This window comes from Bos indicus, chromosome 13 (assembly GCF_029378745.1).
Source record: "Bos indicus isolate NIAB-ARS_2022 breed Sahiwal x Tharparkar chromosome 13, NIAB-ARS_B.indTharparkar_mat_pri_1.0, whole genome shotgun sequence".
Classification (NCBI taxonomy): Eukaryota; Metazoa; Chordata; class Mammalia; order Artiodactyla; family Bovidae; genus Bos; species Bos indicus.
The window spans coordinates 75,851,001-75,878,542 of NC_091772.1; the positions used below are offsets into that span (position 1 = coordinate 75,851,001).

At 44.4% G+C, this 27,542-nt stretch overlaps 1 protein-coding gene and 1 pseudogene across 25 annotated transcripts in view; one reads left to right on the top strand and one right to left on the bottom strand.

Moving 5' to 3' along the window:
- Nucleotides 1–27,542, bottom strand: part of ZMYND8 (zinc finger MYND-type containing 8) — a 125,065-nt gene that overhangs the window by 59,434 nt on the left and 38,089 nt on the right. For 16 of the 25 annotated variants that reach the window (XM_019972531.2, XM_070801813.1, XM_019972520.2 and 13 more), the window contains 8 exons: nucleotides 26,030–26,178; nucleotides 16,781–16,999; nucleotides 13,952–14,065; nucleotides 11,319–11,411; nucleotides 10,083–10,170; nucleotides 6,722–6,777; nucleotides 5,381–5,458; nucleotides 3,857–3,972 (listed from right to left, as the gene is read on the bottom strand). In XM_019972531.2, the coding sequence (XP_019828090.2) occupies nucleotides 3,857–3,972; nucleotides 5,381–5,458; nucleotides 6,722–6,777; nucleotides 10,083–10,170; nucleotides 11,319–11,411; nucleotides 13,952–14,065; nucleotides 16,781–16,999; nucleotides 26,030–26,178 (913 nt within the window). Of the gene's footprint in view, nucleotides 1–3,856; nucleotides 3,973–5,380; nucleotides 5,459–6,721; nucleotides 6,778–10,082; nucleotides 10,171–11,318; nucleotides 11,412–13,951; nucleotides 14,066–16,780; nucleotides 17,000–26,029; nucleotides 26,179–27,542 lie in introns of those variants that run through there. The other 9 variants (XM_070801821.1, XM_070801818.1, XM_019972533.2 and 6 more) reach the window with 4 other exon arrangements.
- Nucleotides 5,529–6,206, top strand: LOC109567567 (ubiquitin-conjugating enzyme E2 variant 1 pseudogene; annotated as a pseudogene).

The window sequence follows — 27,542 nt, forward strand, 5'->3', positions numbered from 1 at the left end:
TTTACAAATTTGATTGTGCAAGAACGCTTAAGTTGAGATCTGCCCTCTTGACAAATGTACTCTCCTAACAAGTGTATCATACATTACTGCTGTGTCAACGGAAAAACAGCACAGCCTAAAAGCTGAGAATTATGTTTTATTTGGCGGACAAAACTGAGGACTTTAGCCCAGGACGCAGCCTCTCAGATCACACTGAGAGACTGCTCCAAAGAGGCAAGGGAGGAGTCAGCATATACAGGAGATTTTTTGTAACAAAGACCAGGTAGCCAGAACTTCAAAAGCTTCCTATTAAAGAAAAACCAGATATCTCGTGTTAAGGAATTCAGCATTTTTCTCAGTCTGGGAAGATGCAAGAGTCTGGGTTCACTGAAATCTTTCCTCTGACATGCAGCTTAGCTATCTGGGGCTTTCTCAGCCTGAGTCCCCTCAGGGTGCACCACTGGGGGTCGGCTGCAGTGGCTGAGCGCTTGGCAGCTGGGTACCCATTTGTCTCCATCCTAAGCTCCCTCAGGGTTCATCATCTGGGAGTCTGTACTGGCTTGATGGCAGTACCATCCTTTGCCTACTGATAGAGCAGGCAACATTTTTTCAACAGTTAGCTGTAGGTACATGCTGGTACTGCAGCTCTCTAAAGCTTATTCAGGTTGTTTAATTGAAACTTTGTATCTGTTAATCAGTAGTCTCCCTTTTTCCCCAGTCCCCAGCCCCTGAACCTGACTATCTCAGATACCTCCTACAAAGGGAATCATGCAGTATTCGTGGAACTGGCTTATTCCACTTTGCTCAAAGTCCTTCTGGTACAGCCGTGATGCTTCATCTTTCTTAAGGCAGAACAGTATCCACTGTGTGCAGAGACCACATTTACTCCATCCATTCATCGCTCGATGGCCACCTGGGTTGTTTCCAGAATGGTGTTTTTTCTTTTTTTCCTTAATGCAAACCAAAGTATCCTGGTGGAATTACCAAGATTCTTAAACACGTATTCCATTTTTTAAAAATGACTTGGTTTGAATGGTTAATTAACAATCCACTTAACAGACATGTTCTGTCACAAGGACAGAATGTGAACAAGACACTCAGCTACATTAAAAGGCTCAATAGCTTAGTCAGTTTAATCCATTAAAAAAATAATAAATCCCCTTTGCCTCTGGGTTGGTAGAGAGTAAGAAAACAGTCTGGATCCCAGACCACACCTCCGAGAAGATAATTATTCCCCAAATCTCACTCTCATGCACTCAGACATAAAGACGTTTCTTTTCTCTTTTAAAACTGTGATTCTCCATGGGACTAGAAGGAAAGGTTAGAAAACCACAGCCCTAAAAGGGGTGCATGGTTCTGAACGTGAGATAATTCACATGGAAAAAATGGGAAAACAGCCTATTACCCTTGGGGTATGAGCCCTTCAACTCTTGATTCAGGCTAGTTCTATCTTCCTACCATCAACCTTCACATCCTAGTGTGCTCTGCAGAAATCCACTAGAACGTGAGCTGCTTTTCTGGAATCAGCCACCCAAGTGAAGGCAGGCAGGAGACAGAAACAAAACCACCATGCTCTGGGGAAGGCAAAAGTGGATATACGAGCGTTCAGGCGGGGTGTGCCTTTGCGATACCTGATGCCCCTAGCCTCAACCCAGCGGATAGATGGGAATCTGGTAGGAATAAGCGTTTCCAAGGAGACCTCAGGGATTTCATAGACCATAAACTCAAGTCAGGTACAAAGCCACGGGGAGCAACGTGGACTTAGTGGGGAGAGCAGGTGGGAAACTCACACCCAGTCTAATGCAAGGACCCCCTACTCAGGTGCTATCAAAGTGCCTTGGGAATTTGGACCCAACACCAAGTCTTCCAAAATTTTAAAGTAGAAAATAGAAACTTTTTATCTTCTCTTTTACCCAAATGTTAAGAGCATCTCCTTCCTATTTTTTAAGAGAAAACCACCAAGGAGAAACAAAGCCTGGCCATGGGGCAGAGTCCAGGGCACAGGCTGGCAGGGCACAGGCTGGCTGGGCACAGGCTGGCTGCCCACAGCTCACAGCTCTTGGTGATGCTAGGCCACGATGCATATGAACATGGAACCCCTCAAAATACCCACCCGCACCCTCCGAGTGCTGGAAACCACCCGCTTCTCATCCGCTCCCACTCATGCTGTCATTCTGCAGAGGCCCGCGGAAACAAAGGTACAGCCAGGCAGAACGGGGGCTGGGCAGGAGCCAGATGCCCCAGGGCCAGCGTCTGCGGGGCCTCCGGGGCTTTCAGCCAAGTGGGCAGGAGTCCGGACCAAAATGGGGTTCTGAGGAGCAGCGGGGAGCTCCAGGCGGCCCCGACAGCTGACGCCCCTTCGCTGGGCCAGCCTCCACTCTGTTGGTGGGGTGGAAGATGAGCCCCTACCTGGAGGGATGCTGGGGAGACGCATCTGACCGGTACCCTGCACCCCCAGGAGCTGACCAGCCACAGTCACCGGGGCTGTACCCTCTCCCATTTTTGTCCGGCATTGGTGTCCTAAGTTCCATGAAGTTATTTTACAAATGATTTCAGAAAAGGGTTTCTTTTTCTTAAAGGAGACCCAGGAAATATTGAAAGGGATATCCTATTTGCTTAGTGACAGGAAGCCTCTAGGAGGCTATGTCTTGAGAGGCAACACGGCACACAGCTGAGCTACTTTCTAATTCTGGACCTTGGTTTTCCTATCAGTGAAATGGGGATAAAAGCAGCTTCTATTAAAAAAAGCACTTAATGTCAGCTGCCACAGGAGCATGCACTTGGCCTGGCACACAGCACACACTGAAAACATGTTTCTTTGAATGAATGAACGAATAAGGGAATTTCAGAAAGCTTCCCAACAAAAAATGGTCAAGATCAAAATATAATACTTGCTATCAAACCCAGAACCATCTCCACTAATTTCCATCTTGTTTCCTATCAATGCACTGCTTGGATTCCTGATAAGTGACTTTGCAGATTACTTTGAAATTCGTTTTTTTTCCCCCAAGATGACAAGCAAAATTTTACAAGGAGCAATTATTTCAGAGTCTGCTGTTGTTTCAAATGATAAACTGTATTTTCTGTATGTTCTGTGGGTGGGTATAATTTTCAAAATATGTCTTTTAAATATACACACACACAAACACTTTCCCAGCCTGCCTGCTAGGGCTCTGGGGGTGAGGGGGGGCGCGGTTTGCCTCATTTAATCACAACATAACTTGCTGAAAGAGAGCTGGAGATATTAACCGCTGCTCATCTCCGTCTACCTGTTGTTTTGAAGCAGGTGGGGGGGCTGCGCTCTGCAGAGAGCTGCTATTAGCTAGAGTAATTCACATCTAGCTAGAATAATTCGCATCGCTAGTAGGGGGAGGGCAGGAAGGCTAGGAAGGAGGGCTCCTACCTGTCAAAACAGCAACCCCTTCTAGTTTCCCATTTTAGCTCCACAGAAAAAGGAACAGGAGGGGACCACCCCACATGACGATGGGAGATTCATTTACCAGCGATCTGGGGAAATGTTTCTGATCCCTGAAAGCATTATTTTGAAAAGCAATTTGTGCGGTGATTTAATTTACTGCAGGGGGGAGAAAAAGAAAAGAGAACAGCAGAGCTTAAAACAGCCGTGGAACCTATGCCCATGCTGGCTACATCCACAAAATCACGAAAGCAAGATCCTTTCCAACCTACCTGATAAAAACGGAAGCCGGTGCACAATCAGGCTTAACACAGCCCAGGCCAGTATTTTTAAAGTACAAGATCATCGGTGGGTATCATGACAATCAAATAATAGTCGTGCCCCCCGCCCCTTCTCACATTCACTGGCAGGATCAAAGGCTCCCTCGGAGCTACGCATTTGAAGCCCGTGTTTAACTCCCACCTGTCGTGTTGTCCAAAGAAACGGGCATCCACCTGCCCATCTTTATCCCTCAGAGCTTTCGCAGGCCAGAATGGAAACCCCTTCAGTTTTGCCCAAACCAAAGGATGTGGATTGCTCTAGGAAAAGAAAAACAAAATCCCGAGTTTGTACGTATTCGACAGCAAGAACCATATATAAAGCTCAGTAGGTGAGGTTCAGGCAAGGGAGCGGTGAGACAGGCCACAAAGTGAAAGAGGACAGTTTCAAACAGGGTCTGTCTCCCCAAGCAGCAGTCCCCAGATGCGTGGCCAGTAAGCCTGGGCAAGGCTGGCAGTTAAACGGGGAAACTGAGAAGAAGTCAGCGCTGACAAATCCAGGCTTGAATCCTGGCTGTGCCACTACCATCTGGATGGCAGTGAGCAGGAGACCGACCCTTTCTGGGCAACACGGGGACAATAATACCTACAACTCTCCGTTAAGTTGGAGGGTTAAATGCACATGACACCGAGCACAGAGTAACAGGCAGCACTACATACCTTTATTCTTCATCAAGTGCTACTCAGAGCCTAACTATTCAGATATTCATCTCCAAAGGCAGGAAAAGCTCTCAACTATGCTTTGATTCTCAACTCTAATGACAAGTCTTGCTGCCCAATTCCCTCTACCCCCACCCCCATACTCCCAGCCCACCCCAAAACACACCTCTCTCTACAAAGCACCAGTTTGGAAAATGTAGATCCCTGGGGACAACGAGGGTGACTGACGTTCTCTCCCTACCCCCATCCCATCCTCAAGAACCATGGTTTCATATGTAAAATAGACAGCTAGTGGATTTTACATATGGAACACAGGGGAGCTCAACCTGGTGTTCTGTGACAACCTAGAGGGGTGGAATGGGGTGTGAGGTGGGAGGGGGGTTCAAGAGCGAGGAGACTAAGTATGCCTATGATTGACTCATGTTGGTGTATGGCAGAAACCAACACAACAATGTAAAGCAATTATCTTCCAATTAAAAACAGATTTAAAAAAAAAAGGGGGGGGGGGAATCCAGACCACCCTGTATTTTCCTGCTCTTCCCTGAGCTCTGACTATGTCAGTGTTGATTAAATCGTTGATCAAATCTTAAAGAAAGGGGAAAAAAAAAGAACCATGGTTTGGCGAGATCATGGAGTTAATCCTAGAAGGGATTTCCAAACCTCTTAAAATAGACCCGGGTGATTCGTAAGTAACATACTCATTCACCACTACTGGCTCACTGTCTGCATGACGTTGGTGTGTCTTCCCTCTGATGAGTTTTTCTTTCACTCTGCATCCTGCTGTTTTCAAGGACCAACAGACCCCGTCAATGATGATGCTTTGAACTTTTAGCCAAAGAGGTTTATCCCACCTGAATTACTCCCTTTCTGACTATAACTATATCAGCAAGAAAATTATCTAAAAACATCATCCACAGTTCCATCCAGTAAGCCACCTGATGAAAGCTGTCCTGGGTCATCCAAGGCAGAGAGTTCAGAGAACAAAGATAGAAAAGGAAACCCAACTTACACAAGGCTCACAAAACCAGTTATCTCGTTTTTGGCAGGCAGCTAGATAACACTCTGGACAAACTTCAATTTCATTCATCTGTAAAGCAAAAAGGTGTTAGAATGCGTCACTCCCAGGGGCCTTATATCTGCAAGTCCTCAAGAAATACATGACGATACTGGCAGGTAAGGTTAGCTAAACTAAATGCCACAGTGGGGAACACCCTGGACATTAATTGGACTATTTCTCACCAACCTTGATGCATTCCCCTAGCCCAAGCCATCATCATCTCTTTCTGAACCTCAGCGTCCTAACTTGGTTCATTCCCCACACACATGGAACAGCCCGAGCCCAGCCCAGGAGGTTCATTTCATCCACACCATCAAAACTAGGGGGCATTTTTCCAGGACACCTAGGCCATTCTTGGAGAAATTCAGGACATTTCCTGCAAATAACGTCAATGCAAACACCTGCCACAAGAAGTCTGAAAGGGAATAAGGGGTCGGCCTTTGAGCAACAGCAACGCAAGATGGCAGCCACCACGGGCTTGGACAATTTATGAAAACCGAATATACAGCCTTAAAATAGAATGGGGACCTAAATACCCAGAAGCACCCCCCTTTGTAAGATTTGTAACAAAAACTAACATGAATGGAGCTAATAGTTCTAATGGAGTGGTGGACCCAAGAGCCGTTATCAGTGCTAGCAAAATGGCAGAATTCGTATAGCATCAAAGTTGTCCTGCAAGAGCTTCGGCGCCTAATGATGTCTAAAGAAAATATGAAACTCCCTCAGCCGCCTGAAGGACAGCATTACAGCAATTAATCAAAAAGAAAAACCACAGGCCTCCCCTGCCCCCATCGATTTAAGCAGTCTTCATTTTCCACAGTAGTAAATTTTCTAGATTCGTCTTGTAGACCTCAAAGTGCTGGAAAGAAAGCTCCCATTCAAAGGCAGTTCATCTTAAGATACTGTAAATGATACTAATTTTTTTGTCCATTTGAAATATATAAATTGTGCTATAACCAAAAAAAAAAAAGACGACTAAAAAGGACCCAGGGAAATGCCACAGACTGTGGGGCAAAGAATCATAAACTCTACGCTACATGCAGTGCTTGACCACCAGTCAAGGCTGAAAAAATCCTCTCTCTTAGATCACAGATAAGGTAAGGGTGTTATTTCATCACGTACTAGGGTCCGCTCTGTTGCTTTTACTTTCCTCAAAGACAAAAGACGCTGTCTATGCGTTAACAAATTCTCAAATCTCCACAACTACCCTCAGACAATTCCACCAATGGGAACATCAATCACCCAACCCATCATTCCAGTTACACTTAAAAGGGGACAGTGAGAAACACATACCTCATGCTCACAGATTTTGATGACTACTTTTGCAATTTGTGTCAATTTGTGATTTCCTAAGGGAATAAGACAATAGCATTAATTCAAATGGAAACACAGAAACACCTTAGGATTTATACCTCTATTAACAACCTTTTCACTTGCTTTCCCTTGGGAGTAACCCTTTAAAGGTTAAAAACAAGACATGTCTGGCTTCTAACATCAGTGTAGATGACTCTTCCCAGGAACCAGCCTTTGGTGCTGAGATACTCCCTGAAAGATGACAATTTGTGGTGGTTTCCCAACAGTTCATAAGTTAATATTTGAAAGATGCTTTTATAGTTTCAAGGCCCAAATTAGTGGAAAGGAGCCTTCTGACTTCCCCAGCAGTCCAGTGATAAAGAGTCCGCGTGCCAATGCAGGGGATGCAGGTTTGATCCCCGGTCCAGGAAAATTACACGAGTAACTGAGCCCGTGCACCACAACCACTGAGCCCGAGCACCTTAGAGCCCATGCTCTGCACCAAGAGAAGTCGCCACAACGAGAAGCCCACGCGTCTCAACCAGAGAGCAGCCCCTGCTCTGTGCAACCAGAGAAAAGCCCTCGCAGCAACAAAGACCCAGCACAGCTGAAAATAAATAAATATATAAAGGAGCCTTCTTCTGCCCATTGTCCCAGACCCTAACCCAAGAAGTGAAAGTGAAAGTGAAGTCGCTCAGTTGTGTCCGACTCTTTGTGATCCTGTGGACTGTAGTCTACCAGGCTTCTCTGTCCATGGGATTTTCCAGGCAAGAGTACTGGAGTGGGTTGCCATTTCCTTCTCCAGGGGATCTTCCTGACCCAGGGATCGAACCCAGGTCTCCTACATTGCAGGCAGATGCTTTACCCTCTGAGCCACCACGGAATACTACGAAGAAGAGTCCAGGGAAAAGAAAACATTTAGTTGACTAACTCCAGTGTGCCTGGTGCAATGAAATTAACTCCTTAAAAAAGCCTTATTAGGAAGCAAGCATGAATGGTCTCGTTTCACCTAAGAGTAAACCGAGGTTCAGGAATCATCACATATATGAGATCACTGAGCTAATGAACTGAGATTATGGCTCCTGGTCTAACTCTTAAATCCCTCACCTTTGCACTAAACCAGAGAACAAGAAGGTCGAAAAGCCATGTTGTATTGAACAGTATGTTTTCAGAAATTGTAGATTTGGTGGCAAAAGATTTCATACACACAAATACCTAGATTTCTGACATGTTTGAAAACTCACATCAGAAAACTCTGTATCCAATAAACCACTGGAGTGTCCAATGGCGACCTCTCCAGAGTGGGCAGGAGTTCCCTGTTGTCTGCAGTCTCCAGCTCCCCGCACTGGTCATCCTGGCTTATTCTACTGTTTTTCTGCTACCTGGCTTCATTTACTTGTTTATATGATCTTACTGGCCTTTCTCTGTATTTGATTTTATAACCTTTACACAAATTCCCAATGCCTAGATACATACCTTTCTCTCATCCCTGCGTCCCCAGCCCTGCAAACACATTAGTAATACAAAATATGTACTTTAAGCAGATAGTCATCCACTCATATTTCCTTCTTCAAACATCAGCTAACAACAGTCTATGCTATAGGAAACAAGATAGGCCCTTAAAGACCTTATGCCCTGGTGAGCAACTCAAAATTTAAAAAGCACCATCAAGAAAGTGCGATAAATACTGTCATGCGGAAGAACAAGTACTGAGAGCCCTTAACAAAAGTATGTAATACGGTCTGGGTCACAAAGGAAAGGTCACAAAGGTCACTGAAGGACAAGGAAAAATCATCAAGGCAAAGAGAGAGGAGTGTTTCAGCAGGGGACTAGAGGAGCAGGATGAGGCAGGACACGCTTAAAGATCTACCCGGCAAGAAGGCAGACAGAGAGGATTATGGGAGAAGATAGGGCAATGGGAAAGGTGCCCACGGGAGAGATTCTTAATGGGAAGTCTCCTCCAATCTGTCCAGAAGGCTTAATCCACAAAAACGTAACTAACAAAACTTTACACAAAATCTAAAGAAAACTCCTAAAACTTAATAACAAAAAAAAATTCAATTTTTGAAATGAACAAAACATCTGAATAGACGTTTTACCAACAAAAGATGCATAATGACTAATAAACACAAAAGGTACTCAATACCTAGTCATTAGAGACCAATAAAACAGCCACTGCATAACACTTCATGCCTTCAAGAACGGCTACACAGTATCAAATGTTGGCAATGATACAGCACAACAAAACTCTCACATACACTGCTGGAAGGAGTGTAAAATAATACAACCAACTGACGAAACAATTTGGTAAAATTTCTTATAATTTAAATACAAACCTACTCAATGATCTAGCAATACCACTCTTGGGTATTTATCCAAGAGAAATGAAAGTCTATGTCCACACAAAGACTTCTGTAACAATGTTCACGAGGGGGGCTTTATTCATAATAGCCGAAAACTGAAAACAATACAAATATCCATCAACATCAACAAAGGAAATGGATAAATTGTATATTGACACAATACTGACATCACCCCTCAGTAAGAAACAAAGCAATAATACATACAACAGAAGGGAATCCCCAAAATAGTATACTCTGTCCACACAGTCAAGACTCCACTGATATCAAATTCTAGAATATGGAGAATTAATTCTCAGTAATTCCTTTTGAGGAGTGTGGATTTAGTGGAGAGCGGCAACTGGGATATAATAGGGGTGATAGAATTGTTTCAGGGTCTTATTTGCAGTTGGAGTTACGGAGGTGGAACACGTTTGTCAGATTCATGGAATGTACCTGTAAAACCTGTGCTTTCTATTTTATATAATTATTCCTCCATTAAGAAGGACAGGGAGGCCTTCCCTGATGATATAGTGGTTAAGAATCTGCGTGCCCGTGCAGGGGACACGGGTTCAATCCCAGATTCCACATGCCATGGACCACCTAAGCCCACGCACCATGACTGAAGCCTGAGCACTTAGAGCCTGTTCTCTGCAACAAGAGAAGCCACCGAGATGAGAGTCCCATGCACGGCAACGAAGAGTAGCCTCCAACTAGAGAAAGCCCACACGCAGCAGCAAAGACCCAGCGCAACCAACGATAAATAAATAAGTTTTTTTTTTAATTAAGAGGACAGGTAAAAGCATCACATAGTCACAAGCAACAGTGGACATCAGCTCATACCCTAAAATGCATGTAGTCACCGTGCCCTATTCACACATATTAGCAATCTACACGTAAGTTTCTTCAGCTCTGGGTTGACGCATGAGAAAAGATCCTCATTTCTTTTTTTAATGAAAGGCAGGAGAACAGGCAACACACGCAGCATACTCTCTTTTCTAAGAGTCGTCTAAGCCACTCACCCCCATTATAAATGATGCAGTTGTGCAAAATCCATTTTGCATCAGCCAGGAAGGCTTCTGTGCAGCCATACATTTTCTTTTTAGCATTCTGGGGAGAAAAGCCACAGAAAATAATCACCAGTGAGTCTCTATAAGCCACAGCATGTAACACCTGCGTCCCCACATAATTTTCTTAGCAGTCATTTGCCAAATTAATTAATGCTTTTACTCATTTCCCAAGATGCTATTACAGTTGAGATCTATAACTCTATAAAAATGCATTCACTGAATTCATCACACTAACCTGAATCTTCTCATCTTATAGCACTGTCATTTATCAAGCAGCTTCTTCCAATGAACCAGGGTATTTTATATATTTACACATTTATTATTAATTGTACAGTCTCCCATAAGCCTCATAATTGAAAACTCAATGAAGCCATTCTTATCCCCATTTTACAGACAGAGAAACTGAGGTATAGTATTGTTAAAGAACTAATCCGAGTTCCAAAGCTATTAATTTGTGAAATTAGGATTCTAATCTCATCTTTTTGGAACGTCTTTTTTTTTTTTTTTAACACCATAAGGGTGTAAGCAATTTTCGAAAGCAGGGTGAATTTACTGTTTGGAGGTTGGGGGAATGGGTCCATCAATACACACAATATAAAGTAATGTTTTCTCCTCATTCATGCTTTTCTTTAAGAATATTTTGGTGCCAAAAATTTGAAAATCAGCACCAAGATGACAGACACAGTCTAAAATGCTACCAGTGTAATTTTCAGCATGGAATTTCAGTTCAAACCTTTGAAAACCAGGGTTAGGCACTACAGAAATACCCTTCTCGGTGAAGTAAGTCAAGATCTAAGAAGCCACATGTTTACTGCTAACATGAAGGTTTTCCCAGATACTTAATTTTCTCTGATTCCTTCCTGCTGCTCTCATTAACACCTCCAAAAGAAAGAGAAGGGGTAAACCCCAAATCAATCAAATCACTAATGCTTAGAAGCTGTAACTTTCTCGGATAAAAGGCTAGAATCACCAGCAGAAATACTATTTGGCGCTAAGCAGTGGGTTTCAACGCCCACTGCAATCCTTGGGACAATGTTACAAAGACGTTAGGGGAATGAGCATTCTTCCATCCAAATGAAAGTGGCGCAGGGGAGACACAGAAGAGCCATCTAACTTGAGACAGGGCTGGCAAGTGAGGGCGACTCTCGAGTCATCTCGACAGCTGTGGGCTCTCTGATGGAAGCCCACCTTTTCCAATGTACAAAGGTCCATGGGGTGGAAGATGTATTCTGCATAGTCAGGATGTTGCTCCAAGGGGACAGGCTTCTGAAATGCATCTGTCTGTAAAAGAAAGGACGCGTACACACAAACACAAACCCGTCACTGCCACGGAAGACCGCAAGCATTAACGCCTACACAGTACTTCCACAACGGAGACATCTTTCCAGAAAATACAGTTCTAAAACTTTCTACAAAACAGGCCCTTGAAAAGCTCCAAAGTGGTTTACCTTCTAATTCTGCCTGGTTATCAATAATCATGGGCCAAGCCGTGTTCCAGTTTTGTCATCTGTTCTGTTTTCAGTGTAAACTCAAAAACAGGTCCAGGCCTCTTCAGTTAAGATCGACAAGAACAATGGGCTATCAGTTACTTTAGACCTCAACTCTGAAGGAGGCTCATCTGTAGTACATCGCAAATGCCCATAATTAAAATTGACTGGCGGTGAAATTTGGCTACACCTAGGGATGACATCGGAGAAGGCAATGGCACCCCACTCCAGTACTCTTGCCTGGAAAATCCCATGGACGAAGGAGCCTGGAAGGCTGCAGTCCGTGGGGTCACTGAGGGTCGGACACGACTGAACGACTTCACCTTCACTTTTCACCTTCGTGCATTGGAGAAGGAAATGGCAACCCACTCCAGTGTTCTTGCCTGGAGAATCCCAGGGACGGGGGAGCCTGGTGGGCTGCCGTCTATGGGGTCGCACAGAGTCAGACACGACTGAAGCGACTTAGCAGCAGTAGCAGAGATGACATGCCAAAAAGTTCCTCTAAGTGCCAACAGATATTTTACACATGGGTGGAAATCTTAGTGAGATTTTGCTCCTCCTCTTAGGAGCCAAATTACTTCCAACACAGGGACTACGTAAAGCGGTCCCCAGCCTTTTAGGCACCAGAGACGTGTTTTGTAGAAGACCATTTCTCCATGGACGGGCGTGAGGTGATGGTTTGGGGATGATTCAAGCGTATTACAATTATTGCGCACTTTATTTCCAATCTAATGCCACTGCTGATCTGACAGGCGTGCCAGTCCGCGGCCTGGAGGTTGGGGCCCTGGAGTAAAGGTTTTGTATCTTAGTCCACTTTTTTAAGCCCTATTTGAATCAGTTCAAAATGTGAGGCCTGGTTTGTCAATGGGCACTATTTACTTATTAATAAAAAAATATATAGGGAATTCCCAGCGGTTAGGATTCAGCACTCTCAACGCGAGGAGCCCAGGTTTGATCCCTTGTCAAGTAACTATGACCAGGAACACACAGATACAATTTTTACGGACACACACACACTTACAGATAAGATTTAATTAACGACCAAATTGTGCTCAAGCAAGGCATGTGAATGGGTTACCATTTGCAGTTACCCGAGCTCTTTCTCATCCAGAATAAGTTTGGCTTTGTCAGTTTAAAAGATGTTTCCATAAAATCAGCAACTTTCTGCCCTGATTTTGTAACAAACAATTTAGGTAAGAAATTAACACCTTCTTTGATTTTTCTTTTTGGTTTATAATTCTACAGAGTTGACAAATCTAAATAAATCAATTCTTCCTGTCAAAGTTTGGTGTTTTCTTTTTAATGAGGCTATATACTTTTGCTTCCGTTGATGGAGTTTTTGTGAAAGGGGTTCCCAATTTAGCAACACCCAACGGGCATGCTCTGAACTTTTTCCATCATGATATCAATTTCAGAATAGAATCTCAAAAGTAAAGTTTCTACATTTTTAAAGAAATTAAACCACAATGGCTACTAAAAGCATTCAGATTCTGTATTTCCATGTATTCCTTTGACTTAGAAAGCAAAGTCTCAAGAGTTTCATAAAGGGTCACCACTAGCCCATCTGGTGCCTTCATGTAAATCTACCAAAGAACTCTACAAAAGAACCCAACTTTCTGTAGGAAAAATGTCCTAACGTTGATAATCTTGTCATAAAGTATTATTTTTAAAAACAAGGTATGTTACTGCCATCTTTCTGACAACTGTTGCAAAAAACTACAAAATGACAGCTATGATAACTGGGACTCTTTGAGAGAAACCATTTTAAAGTACACAGCTTGCCAGTTGAGCATGGCAGGCCTGCCTTCACATCGATTTTCCTAAGGGCAAAGGCTGCCCATCAAATCCCAATTCAAACTTAAAGAAACTAAGCAAATCCTCACCCTTTACAGGAATCTCACTGGTTGAGTTTTACTTGAAGGCTCCCCATCATTAGACCCTGATTACAAATAAACTGGGTTGCACTCAGCTCTCTCACTGAAATGGAATTTTTACAACTCCCCCTTATCTAGTGTGGTCTGAGGTTTCACTTTGCAACCACTAAGAATTTTAAATCCCCACCAGCTTCCTAACATATGTCATTTTCTGACTAAACTCCTAAGGGACACAAAGTGTTCACTTTAGAGAATTCACTGAATGCCTCTGTCCAGTTAAATTTTCAGGGATTTGCATCTGGGCACACAAGACCCAAAGAGTAAGAAGCACACGTGTCTGAAAAGCCAAGGTAACTACAAGGAACAAAAATGTTAACAGAACAAAAACCACCATTCTCATTAACACGTGTATCAAGGGGAAGTGTCTTTTTTTTTTTTTTTCGGGGAAGTGTCTTCTTACCCCTGGCTGTTTCATTTTCTGAATGGCGAACTTGAGCAGGTATGATAACTGTTCAATGGTGAGCATCGTCATGGCTTTACTCTGAGTCTCAATGCATTCTGCTACTGTGATCTTCTGCAAGTCAAAATCACACAAATACCCAGTTAGGAAAGAATATTACGATCCCATGTATTCATTTCCCTTTCCTAATTTTCCAGTAACTTCATACATAAAAAACGATCCCCATCTAAATGAGACCAGTTGTTTCGCTTGATGAGGACTCCAGTCTACTTGACCTGGGGGCTGGATCTGTGGATAAAAATGAAGCAGCACACCAATCCACTGATGACCTGATTAAGAAGTGTTGTTAGCTCATGGAGGCGATGTAATCTGAAAAGAGGGAAGGTGGGCAAGGACCCGAAAAATCGTCATTCTTATAACCTTGGGTTTCAAAAATAGGACGTGAAAGGCCACTGGAGGTTTCAGAGCACTCTCCTCACACAATGAATGAACCACTTTCCTTGAGCCTCTAGAGGTTCTGGGCTATCTTTCAGGAAACTGACAAGGCATTGATGCAATGACATCATGGATGGGGCAGGACAGTCTTCCCTACAGAAAAAGTCTAATGCGTGAAAGTGAACGAATAAGTATGATTTCATTCTCCGTCACCACTGACGTGAACCCACTCAGGACACTCCAGCAAACTATCCAAGGAGCAATCTTACATGTCTACCTCCATGGGCAAGAAAAGAGAAATTCCTATCAAAGACATGTCTGAAACCAGATTCTGCTATATAAACTGGTACCAGATCTCAGAGCTGTGGAATCCTTAGGTAACAGCAAGAACAAAAACAGCCAACTCGGATGATGTCACTCTTGAATCACCTGTGTAGGGAGAGCAAAGCAAGGTTTCTCCAACTACTCTGGATTTTGTTTCCATTCTTCAGATCTCTGGATCCTCCAAAAGGAACTTTCATGGTTGGTTGTTGAGAAAAAAGGGCAACACAAGAGGTGCTCGGAAGGGGAGATGATGCATGGATCTAACTGTTCAGCTACCAGAACCGGAAACAGCTAGTCTTCTAGTTGACCGCCTCGCCCATTCACTCCTGGAAGAAATCCAGGACTCAAAAGTCTTAGACATAGATCACACATCTGTTTGAACTCCAGTTCGTTTCCAGGTAACTATCCATGGTGAACACCTGAGTTGCTCACTCAACTGTAGACCTCTTCTCTCCCAGCCCCAGCCCAGTCCTCCTGGCTGGCAATGCCTGGGTCCTACAATATAGACTGAAAAGGGGCCAGACAGACATTTGCAAGCCTTTCCTGCCTGGGGACTGGTGAGCCAATCCTGACCAAGGAGCCCAAGGACATGTCTTTTGCTTGATAAAAAGGGACGTGAGGAGACACACTTCTCCCAGGAGGACTACTGTCTAGCCACACGTGATAAAACCTCCAGCCACCATCTTATGGCCAGGGACACATCACCTCAACAACAAAATGTGAAGATTCTGGCTCTGAACAAACTCTGTCCTGGTCCTGCCTCTGGCTTCTTTCTACACACGATAATAAATCCCTATGGTTTCAGCTGCCTTTCATCAAGCTCTATTCTCTATAGCAAAAGTATCCTGTCTGAGCCACTATCTTCGCTGAGAAATTATTAAACAATTGGGAAGGAATGGTCAAGACAAAGGAAACAGATGAAGGCTCCAGTTTCCACAATTAAATGCAGAGAATGAGGTTGGACTCTGAACAGGAGGCCACTGCTGAACAATGTCTCTGTCTAAAGTAACCCAGAGAGAATCAGGGATCATCTTTTGCAATTCTAGGGGCATAACACCATTAAAATGTCATCATATTGATCTGACACCTAATTTCTTCGCATAGATTTTCCCTTTACTGTACACAAAAGCGGTACTACAGACACCGTCCTAAAGCTTGCCTTTTTCCCCCCATGATCAACATCTGAGAACTTTCCATTTCCTACATAGAAAGCATCCTCATTTGAGACCTAATACCAATGTACCTTTGAATTCAGGTGACATTCCATATTAAATAACTTTGTAGATGACATTCTTTTTGTTTGCTGCTGCTGTCGTTTCACTTCATTTTTGTTTTCTAGATAAAATTCTTATTTTCAGCATTTGGAAAAAGCATCTCAGATGGATGTTCCCAAGACTAGAAGACACTTCAGAAGAGTGGAAATCATAATTGTTTTCATGAAGAGTGTTCAGGCTTTGCTACAAATGAAATATACACGTTCCCTTCACTGTGCCAGCGTGCTTCTGACTCGGTTCCGTACCCACTGCCTTTTCCCATGGCTCCATGGCTCCTTCCCTTCTTTAAGTCTTTCTCACATCGTAAGAGGACTTCCTGGACCTCTTCATTTAAGAGGCATGCAAAAGAGCATCAGATGGCCCCCACGTAGGACACACAAACACTGGCCTTCCAGCTTGGCTACTACCGAGGATTCAGTGATGCAGCAGGAAACAACATCCAAGAAGTAAGAAAAGAGCTCGGGATCTTCTCGAAACATATGAACTGGTAGAAGTTTGTAACTTCTGGAATGCGCACTCCAGAAGAATCAGAGAAGGCTGAAGATCTCAGAGCGATCCAAAAACCCACAAAGAATCAAAATCAATATTCAGTGCGATTGTCTTTCCAAGAGCTGGAGTGCTAAGGCCACTGCCAGTGTCGGTCCCCAAAAAGGGGGACGATCAGGACCGAGCAGAGGGAAGGCAAAGAACTTCTCTTCTCCTTGTGTTTGGATTATTTGAAAAATTTGATATCAAAGGAAGAAACAGAAAGGAGAGTAAACGAGGCAGACAATGCATTCATTCATCAGGAACTAACCTCACATTCAGGACAAAACCAGTCCCCCTCTGGTTCCGATGTCAGTCTCAGACACTTAGCGTGATAAACCCGGGGACAGAGCTCACAGCAAAGGACTTGGCCTTCCCGGTGACAAACCCAGCAGTAGAAATCATTTCGTCCGTCCTGCGGTACAACATCAACAGGGTCTGTGGTGAGTGGCTGCTTCATATAGTAAAACGGACCATGTCTTAGTTCTGACTGAAATGTAGGCAAGAAAGACAGGTTTGGTTTCAAAACAAATGTGCATTCTCAAAAGGAATTTGAACAAATACAACAATAACAACAAAAGAAAATCAGAGCATTACACACATTCATTAAAAAGCTATCTGGGGTTACTCTACTCTATATTAAAATAGAATTTGCAAGTCATTAGGTATTAAGATTTATTTATTCGATCTTGTATTTGAAGAGGCCATGACTTGAAAAGCTGGTGTCTGAGAGTTAACAGGCAGCCTAGCAGGAGAGCTCAATGGCTAAAACCAAGGCATGCCTGGGTTCAAATTTAGCTCTACCAGCTGCAGGACCAGGGCAAGTCTCTTAACCCCCCCAGCTTCAATTTTCTCATCTGTAAAATGGGGTTGATAACATCTAACTCCATGGGATTGTGGTTGGAATTAAAAGGAATCATACAACGTATGCAATTAACACAGCGCCACCATGAAAAATATTGCTAATACACTTTTAAGTCCAACATATGGAAGTCTAAATGTAAAAAGCCAAGCAAGTATGGCAATTTGCCCTGGGAGTCTTTCAACAATGGGCCATGGGAGAATGGATCTGTTTGGAAATAAGTCATCAAAAATGATCATTCATTTTTTTGAAGGCCACCCCTAATGCACAAAGAATTATAGCCAACAAGAGGCTTTCCTAAAACCATGCTTCTCAAACACAGGAGGCCCTGGTATTTGCAGAGAAGCCACGTTTCTTACTGAAGACAAACAAGGGTAGAAAGATAAGAGCTGGAAGTGCCAATTCATGAGAGCTAGACCCCTCCCTACGCCAAAATAGCAAGAGAAATGCTTCCCTAACGATGCATAGGAAAAGACCCTGATGCTGGGAGAGAAGGAGGGCAGGAGGAGAAGGGGATGACAGAGGACGAGATGGTTGGATGCCATTACCAACTCAATGGACACGAGTTTGAGCAAGCTCTGGGAGTTGGTGATGGACAGGGAAGCCTAGCATGCTGCAGTCCATGGGGTCAAAAAGAGTCAGACACAACTGAGCGACTGAACTGAATGAACTAAATGATACATTACAAAATCTGGCAAAGCTACTCTCTGAAAACAATCCCTCAGAAGAAACTGAAAACAATCCCTCAGAAGAAAGTCATTCAGAAAATGCCTATTGGAGACCAGTAAGAAATCTTGTTTAGGAAGCATGAGAAAGTCTAGGGGTATGTGTTCAAAATGACCTGGTAACTTCCCATTTGACCTTGGGAAAGCTACTCAACCCACTTTAGCCTTGATTCCATGGACAACAGGGCAGCCACAGCCACAATGCCTACCTCGGAAAAAACCTCCTTGTTAACAAGCTTTTCCCTGTCCTTCAGAAAAACTTTATAGTTCTTTCCATAAAGATTTCAAGCATTGGTTAGGGACTGCATAATTTTTGTTGCTGTGTGAATGGGTCATTTTCCCATTACAGTCTCTAAATAGTTATTGTTGGTACATAGAAGCGCTATTAGATTTTTTAATACTACTTATATATACACAGTTCTAATAGTTTACTGATTAAAAACTTTTATCATCTCTAAGTAACCTTAGTTTTGTCGGCCCATGTCTAATACTCGTGTATCATTTTAGTTTTCTCCTTATTTTACCAGCTAGGACCCCCCAGGATAATGGGAGAGAGTGACCACAATTGCAGGCATCCATCTTGCTCCTGGTTTTTATTATGAGGTTTTAATGTCTCCCAAATGCCTGGTACTTCCACCTTCCTTGATAAAGAGTTTCAGAGATGCTTGCTTAGCAGATCTTTATGAATCAATCCTTCTAAGCCTCCCAACTCACTTCTACTAAGAAAAGAGCTAAGACTCATAAGGGCGGTTGTGTAATTTTTGAGTCCTGTTTCAGTTCAACATTTAGAGTGCTCTACTTGGTTTCCAGCGGATAATATCATCATTAGGCTATTCTGTCCGTGTCACGTTTTTCAGCACACTGTCACACACACCATCTTCACTCTGTCCTCACCATCCCCCAGAGAGGCACTCAGGGCAGACACCACTAGTCCTAGTGGACAGATGAGAAAAAGAAGCTTAAAAGACTCATCTGACCCCTCGAGTCCAGAAGCAAGGACTCCCACCCGGGGGTCCTAGCACTTTCTCTCACCGCTATGCCCCACAGAAGATGAAGCTGAATGCAAAAGAGATTCTGATGATTCAGTGACCCCCTCAGAGAACATTCTCTGTAATTCAAAATAACTTCTGCCAAACAAACTTATGATTACCAGGGGGTAAAGGGAGCAGGGGATGAATTGGAAGATTATGATTGACATATACACATTACTATATATAAAATAGATGGGTCTCCCCAGCGGCTCAGTGATAAAGAAACCACCTTCAATGCAGGAGACTCAGGTTTGGATCTTCCTGGTTCAGGAAGTGGTTGAGGAAATGGCAACCCACTCCAGTATTCTTGCCTGCGAAATTCCATGGACAGAGGAGCCTGGTGGGCTACAGGAAACGGGGTCGCAAAAGGGTTGGACATGACTGAGTGACTACCCAACAATACATAAAACAGAATACTAACAAGGACCTACTGTATAGCACATGGAACTCTACTTAATACTCTGTAATGAACTACACGGGAAAAGAACCTAAAAAACACTGGATATACGTTATGTGCCTGTTTCTCTTTGCTGTGTGCCTGAAACTAACACATTATAAACCAACAATACACCAGTAAAAATTAAAAAAAAAAATAACTTCTGCTAATGCAAAAAAGTAGAGCAGAAAAAAAATCTAAAATTTAGGAAGACTACTAGAAACATAATAGAGGGGACAGGAAAAGATAACAGCATCTAGAGTAAGGGCTTCTCAACTCAGATGACATCTTGGGTTAGACAATCTTGGTTGTGGGGACCTGCTCCTGTGTACTGGAGGATTTGTGGCATCATTCGGGGGCACCTCCACCCGCCACGCACCAAACTGGGACAACCCAAAGTGTCTCCAAGCACTGCCCAAGGTCCCCGGGCGGGGCGCAAAACTGCCCTCAGTTGAGAGTCACCCAGGCAGAGGCCTGCTCTCTGCCTAGGAAAAATGGTTGCTTGAATTTCTATGGGGGAGGGTGTGAAAGTGGAGGGGTTGGGGGAGGGGAAGACGGAGGAACCCCCAGAGAGATAAACTGGACCTATCAAGCGAGCAGAACTATTTCTAACCTGAGTGGGGTCCTCCAGGATGCACTGCGGCTTTCTGCAAGATAGCAGGAAGGCGTATTTAAGGGCCCAACTTCCTTTCAGTAAGTTAATAATAGAACAGGAAGAGGCATGAAAACCTCAATGAAACTAGAAGAATCAGAATGTGACAGCTCATCATCCCTTGAGCAGGCAACCCAAGTCCTTTCCATCTAACAGAAGCCAGGCTACTGCCCCTTGAGAAGTTAAACTCCCCTCCTCCATGTCCCTGCCCCTACCCCAACCTGGCCAGGGGTGGGCGTTCCCGGGAGGACCAAGAGGCGGGTGGACCAGGCTGCCCTTTTTTTTAGGAGGGTTCATCCTTGATGAGAACTAGCTGGCTGGGAATCACCTTGCCAATCAGATACGGGCCTTATCGGCTGCTTGTAAGTGTTTTCTGGGCCATAAAAACAATCTGATAAATATGCAACATTTAATAAAAGGAAAGGGAAATCACTTCAGGTAGAATGAGTCATGATTTTTTTGTCCCCCACATGCACAAGGTGTGTTCTCAGAGCCAGGCAAGCAGGTTGAACACGCGTTGCTCTGGGACTAACTGCAGGCTCCGAGCGCACACGTTCTTATGTCCCTGCTCCTTCCACAGGTCAGCTTAATGAGAAACAGACAGGCTTGTTCATCGGCTTCTGGGACACCCCATGGAACACCCCAGCCTATACCAGCAGCCAGCAAGCCTTCTCTACAAAAGGGCTCTATAAAGATAGGAGGTGAACAGCTGAGGCTTCGCAGGTCGTGTGGTCTCTACTGCAACCCTCTTGTCACAGGAGAGCAGAAGTGACTACAAACGAGGTGTCACTAAGTGGACGTGGCTTTGTGCCTGTAAACTTCATTTACAGAAAGAGGCGCTGGGCCACACCTGGTCTGTGAAAACCGGAGAACATGTCTGGGGAGGACCACAGACTCAAATGCCTTCTGGGCCCACACAGGAAACACAGAGAAGGAAAACTGTCCTCATTCCAGCCTGTGTTTTCCTGCATTTGATAAAAATACACAAGGGCTGCAAAATAAAGAAAAACTGCTCGGCCCTGGAGCATGAGGATGGTGCTGGAGAGAAACAGCAGGAGGGCAGAGCATCCTCAAGGCCCTCGGCTCCAGTGATCGGCACTCCTACTGACTGTCCCCTGATCCATCTTGGCTGTTAACATACTGCTCCCACCCAACAAGGAACCTGTTTTTAAGACAATGCCTGTGCTGTGTGCTGTGCGTAGTCGTGTCCCAGTCTTCGTGACCCCATGGACCGCAGGCTCCTCTGTCCATGGGGATTCTCCAGGCAAGAACGCTGGAGTGGGTTGCCATGCTCTCTTCCAGAGCATGTTCCCAACCCAGGGATCGAACCCAGGTCTCCCACACTGCAGGCGAATTCTTTACAGTCTGAGCCACCAGGGAAGCCCAAGACAATGCATGGGCCCAACAAAATAAGCCCCAGCTCGCCTCCTTATGAATATGTATAGCCCTGAACTCAGAGGAGGCAACAGGGGCCCTGTCATTTCTCTGCCATATTTGATCAAAGGTACACCTAAGGCCATTATGCACAAATCTGTTAGCAGATTATTGCTCAATACTTGAATAAGAAAGAAAAGAAGTAAGGAGAGGAGGGAGAGAGAACCTCCCAAAGGATTCAAACTCAAAAATGTCCTAAGAACTGCAGATAGACTGGTATTTCTCAACAACGGTCCAATGTCACTTGAGAAAAGGTATTTCTCGCCCCATCTACCAGAGGTCATTCAGCAACCTGCCCTCCTCCACACAACACCAGAAGCATCCTTCCAAGCTCTGGGGTGTCCCCCATTCCCAGTTCCAAGAAAAACGCGCTTACATACTTTCTCACCTTTGTTAGAAGGTGAAACAAGATGATGGTGGTCCATTCCAGGTGGCAAAATCTTGGTGGTCCAGTGGTTAAGAATCCCCACCTCTCAATGCATCTGATCCCTGGTCCAGGAAGACCCCACATGCCTCGGAGCAACTAAGCCCGCAGGCCGAAACTACTGAGGCCCTCAAGCCTAGAGCCTGGGCCCCGCAACGAGAGGCCACTGCAATGAGAAGCACTCATACCACAAAGAGCAGCCCCTGTTCCCCACAACCAGAGAAGGCCCGCGTGCAGGAATGAAGACTCACCACCGCCAAAAAATAAAATCCGTAAGTCTTTGTTTAAAAAAGGTATTTTAAACAAGTAAAATCAGTAGACAAAAAGGTTGAAAAAAATTAAATACAAACCTTAGAACCCTTCCCCTAAAAGTAAAGTGTGTTCTAAAGTTCTTAAAACTCTTAGAACTCCCCTAAAAGTACTCCCGCATTCCAGGCAGAGGCTTTAACCTAAAGTAATGAGCCTCCAATACATGAAAAATGGGTGGAAATTTAAAACCTGTAACTCTACTTCATAATAACCCATCTCTACCAAAAATGGGAAAATATGAGGGCGGTGGGGGGAGTTATTATGCTAGAATGGTTTTCTTTTTAGAACAATGGAACACAGAGAAATTTCAGCGTGAAGAAAAACAAGAAAGGGGAGAAGAATTTTGATATATACCAAAAATCAAGAGTATGAACGCCTAGAGAGCACTAAAGGCAGAAGGAATGAGCAAAGCTGGCAGGGGACACCACTATAGGGAGGGATGGGGAGTGCAGAAAGATAGAGCACACAGATTCAGTGTCCAGCTATTGTTGGATTTCTCTGAGTTTTTGTAGGAACTATAAGTTGATATTTGACATCTCATGATCATCAAATGTTGATGACTAACAGAAATTACATTGGTAAAACCTAGCATATGGAGACATACATTTTGCATTTAACTCCATAACTTTTTTCAATTCTGTAATCTTAAAAGAAGAAAAAAAGGGAAAGAGAAGATAAAAAAAAGAGTCCAGAAGAATTTTTTTTTTAAGGATTTAAGTTACCCTTAGGAAAACAGACTGTGCTCAAGGGAAGCTGCCTCGAGGGAAGGTTTGCATAGTTTATGCAAACACTATAAACTAGAGTGAATTATGGGGTCAAGGGTCAGGAATTTCTTTTCTTTACAGTTCAGGCTATTTCTCTGTTGCCAACTCCTGGCAGTTCAGCCCCAGGGAGTTTTAGATGTGAAAAACAAAAACCTACAATCAACCTTAGAATGTTCCTTCCCAGTTCAAACCCCCATTTTACCAGGATGGGAAAGCAACGGACAAGGTCACCCAGTGGGTTTCCCAGATGCAGTGGGGCAGGAAGGAGTCTGGACGACACGTCTGGACCCCTTCTCCTCCAGAGACACGGCTCCGTAAACTCTCTCATCACTATGGAAGATGACCCATTCTGCAGATGTATAGTCACGCCCTGTGTCTGGCCATCCCTGCTGCTCGGCTCCACATGCACGGTGCCTTCTGTATTCATGAGCTCCCCCTGCGTCAAGCTCTGGGGTGACAGCAGCCACTGGCCACTTTCTGGCCACAGATTTACAAATACACCATTGTGGTCATGAGGTTTAAGTGTTAAGAGGACCCGTGGATGAGGAAGGGGGAAAAGAAAACCTGTGAATTGCCTAAGTTGGTCAGATTCTAGGAAGAGAGATGTGAGCCAATTTTTTTTTGTTTTAATTTTTTTTTTTAATGTGAGCCAATTCTTAAAGGACAGAAGGAAGTCACTGAGAGCACACACACAGAGAGAACCACTAGGAGACTCTCTCTCCCCAGAGAGGACAATATCTGCTTCATGACTTTACTGATAACTGGTAAAAGAGGGCTTGCCTTAAATTAAGATTTGAGGATTATTTATAGCCTTTATGTTTCTTAGTCTTCAAGCCCAACAGCTATGGGATGGCTAATGGTGACGGGGGGCAGGGGACCGGGGCTGGGGTGGGGGCAGCAGCTTCAAGCCAGACAGGCAGACCTAAGCTTCTTGCTATCAGGCCTTGGGGAAGTAACTTAACCTCTCTGCCAGTAAAACAGAGACGACTATACCCTTCCTCACAGCATCATTACAAACATTTACACAAAAAAAGGCTTATGAAAGGACAGGCACACTGCAAGTTCTGCTTTTAGTATTAGTCTCACCAACACTATTACTGAGCCACCATAGCTCACTTGGTAAAGAATCCGCCTGCAATGCAGGAGACCCCGGTTCGATTCCTGGGTTGGGAAGGTCCCCTGGAGAAGGGACAGCTACCCACTCCAGTATTCTTGGTCTTCCCTGGTGGCTCAGCTGGTAAAGAATCCACCCACAATGCGGGAGACCTGGGTTCGATCCCTGGCTTGGGAAGATCCCCTAGAGAAGGGAAAGGCTATATCCACTCCAGTATTCTGGCCTGGAGGATTCAAGACTGTACAGTCCATGGGATCACAAAGAGTCGGACATGACTATCACTTTCACTCACTTTTCCAACACTGTTAATGATCTTTCAAATTGCAATTTGAAATGATCTTTTCAAATGCTCTTGATCAAGATCTTGAAATGATCAAGATCACTGAAAAGATCATTGAAATCATCTTTTCAAATTGCAAAAACTTATTTAGAAGCTATCAGTTTCTTCTGTGATGGGAGTTTCAACTCATTAAACCTGGGCTGACCAACATGGCAGCTATAAACCAGAGGTGGCCACGTAAATTTAAATTCAATTAAAAATTCAGTTGCTCAGGCACAGCTGCCGCTTTTACAAGTGCTGTGGCCACACGTGGCTTGTGGCTATCACACTGAACAGCACAGGCCTGGAACATTTCCAAAGCTATTTAATTATTTCACAGATAGTCTGTGTGATTATTTCACTTAGTGTAGACTCTCGCTTAACTTTTATTATTTATGTCATTTAGCTCAATTCCTCTTCACAACAGCCCTGCGAGTTTGGTAGCAGTAAGATCATTATTCTCATTTCAGAAAATGGGAAAATGAAGCTCAAAGAGGTTAACCTGCCCACAGCCACAGGGCAGCAGCCGCGCTGGCATTTCACTGTGTAATTTGGAGAGAAAATAGATTCGTGCCCAGAAACGGCCCCTCTCAGAGTCCCGGGCGTTTAACCGTTGCTGGGTTCCTTCCCGTGAAAGCAACAATCTTATTTTATTCGACCTCAAATCCCCAGGGCCCACTTCCACATCCATAATCTGCACAAATGTGTGAATACATCCCAAGGAATCTCCTCTAAAATGGTTATCAGGAAACCGGGCATCCTGCTTGCTCCACGCTAGGAGACTCGACCTCATGGACCACGAAAGCACCTCTCATCTTTTTAAATCAGAAGAGTAGCTAGTTTGCAGCACAGAATTTTAGAGCTAGAAGGTCCCCGAGATAAGATATAAGATGGCGAATCGATGTTTGCATCGAGGATGGGGTCTGCCAGGGACCGGGCACTCCGAGAAGAAATGGGGACCAATTACCCAAGTCGCAGTGGGCAGTGGGTTGGGAGGGCGGCTGTCTCTCACCACAGTCCTAAACCCATTCTTTTACAGATGAGAAAATTGACACCAGAAGGGAGCACAGGCCTCAGCCATACCACCCCCTCCAGGCAGAACTCTACACTGTCCTACCAGCCCAGCCTAGCAGGGTAACACCCTCAGGCCACGAGGGCAAACAGTGCCAACATGAGAAAAAAAGAAATCCAAGGAATATCCCCAAATCCTAGAGCATGGTATCTCTATCTTATCTGGGTCACTGCCCTGTCCCCACAAAGAGATCTGAAAAGCCACTGGGAATTTCTCCCCAGGCCCATTTTGAGCTCCTCTTGCTGTCCCATGCAAATGACAGCCGGAGCAAGGCAGCTTCCTAAATGCCAAGCAGCCGGGCAGTTAGAGAAACAACAGCCTGTGTCCGCAGCCCCGCCCCACCCTCTAGAGTGCGGACGCCATTCCCGGGCCTCTTACCTGCTCCTTATTGTTATTGTTCAGTAAGCCGGGTTTCTTTTTCTTTTTAATGGGACTTGTGGATGTGTCCTGTGGCGAGTGGCCATTGGAGGAATGAGGAGGGCTGGGGAACTTTCTTTTCTGGGCTGTTCTCTCTGTGGAGCCAGGATCTGAAAGAGACACACAGGATCACGTATTTTAACGCAGTCAGGACTAGGCCCCGCAGGAAGCGGGGTGTGGAGGACACACTCATTTTGTCCCCAAACTTAATGCTATCTTATTGATCCTCCTAGAATATACTTACCCCACTGTCTTCATTACATGTCTCAAAGAGGTAAGACGGTCTTTCTTTTGCATATATAACATTTCTGTGAAATTTGTAATTTATGGCCAAAATAAAAAAATTGAGAAACTTCACATAATACCCTAGATTTGGGGCTTCTATTAAAAAAAAAAAAAAAAATCAGAGCCTGCAGGGCCTTATACAACCAGATCGAGCTGAATATTTGCCAGCCAGTTTTTAGAAGGGAATATGCCCTCTATTTTGCCCAAATCCCCACCATTCCCTTTGCTGATAAAGGTCCGTCTAGTCAAAGTTATGGTTTTCCAGTAGTCATGCATGGCTGTGAGAGTTGGACCATAAAGAAGGCTGAATGCCAAAGAATTGACGCTTTTGAACTGTAGTGTTGGTGAAGACTCTTGAGAGTTTCTTGGACTGCAAGGAGATCAAACCAGTCAATCCTAAAGGAAATCAAACCTGAACGGTCATTGGAAGGACTGATGCTGAAGCTCCAATACTTTGGCCACCTGATGCAGAGAGCCAACTCATTGGAAAAGACTGGGAAAGACTGAAGGCGAAAGGAGAAGGGGGCAGCAGAGGATGAGATGGTTGGATGGCATCACTGACCCAATGGACATGAATTTGGGAGACAGTGAAGGACAGGGAAGCCGGATGTGCTGCAGTCCATGGGGTCAAAAACAGTCAGACATGACTTAGCAACTGAACAAGAAACACCACCAGCCTTCCCTACTGTCTCCCTGTTGACCAGGTCATGAACCAGCAGCCATGAGCTGTCACACACCCAAGAAAAGAAAGAAAGTGAAGTCGCTCAGTTGTGCCCGACTCTTTGCAACCCCATGGACTATAGCCTACCAGGCTCCTCTGTCCATGGAATTTTCCAGGCAAGAGTACTGGAGTGGATTGCCATTTCCTTCTCCAGGGTATCTTCCCGACCCAGGGATCGAACCCAGGTCTCCCGCAGTACAGGCAGACGCTTTACCGTCTGAGCTACCAGAGTCACAAACTCAACGCTGATGGCAAAAGCAGAAAACCATGAGAGACAGGCCAAGAAAAGAAGGCCACATACTTTTAAGAAAATGAAGGCAAACATAACTCGTGGTAGAAGACAAATATTTATTCACGTTTATCAGATTAACAAAGTATAACTATGTAAAAAAAATATATATATATACCCCACCCACCAGAGTTCCCGTGACCCAATCAACAGTAGATAACGTGTTTGTGACTATCCTC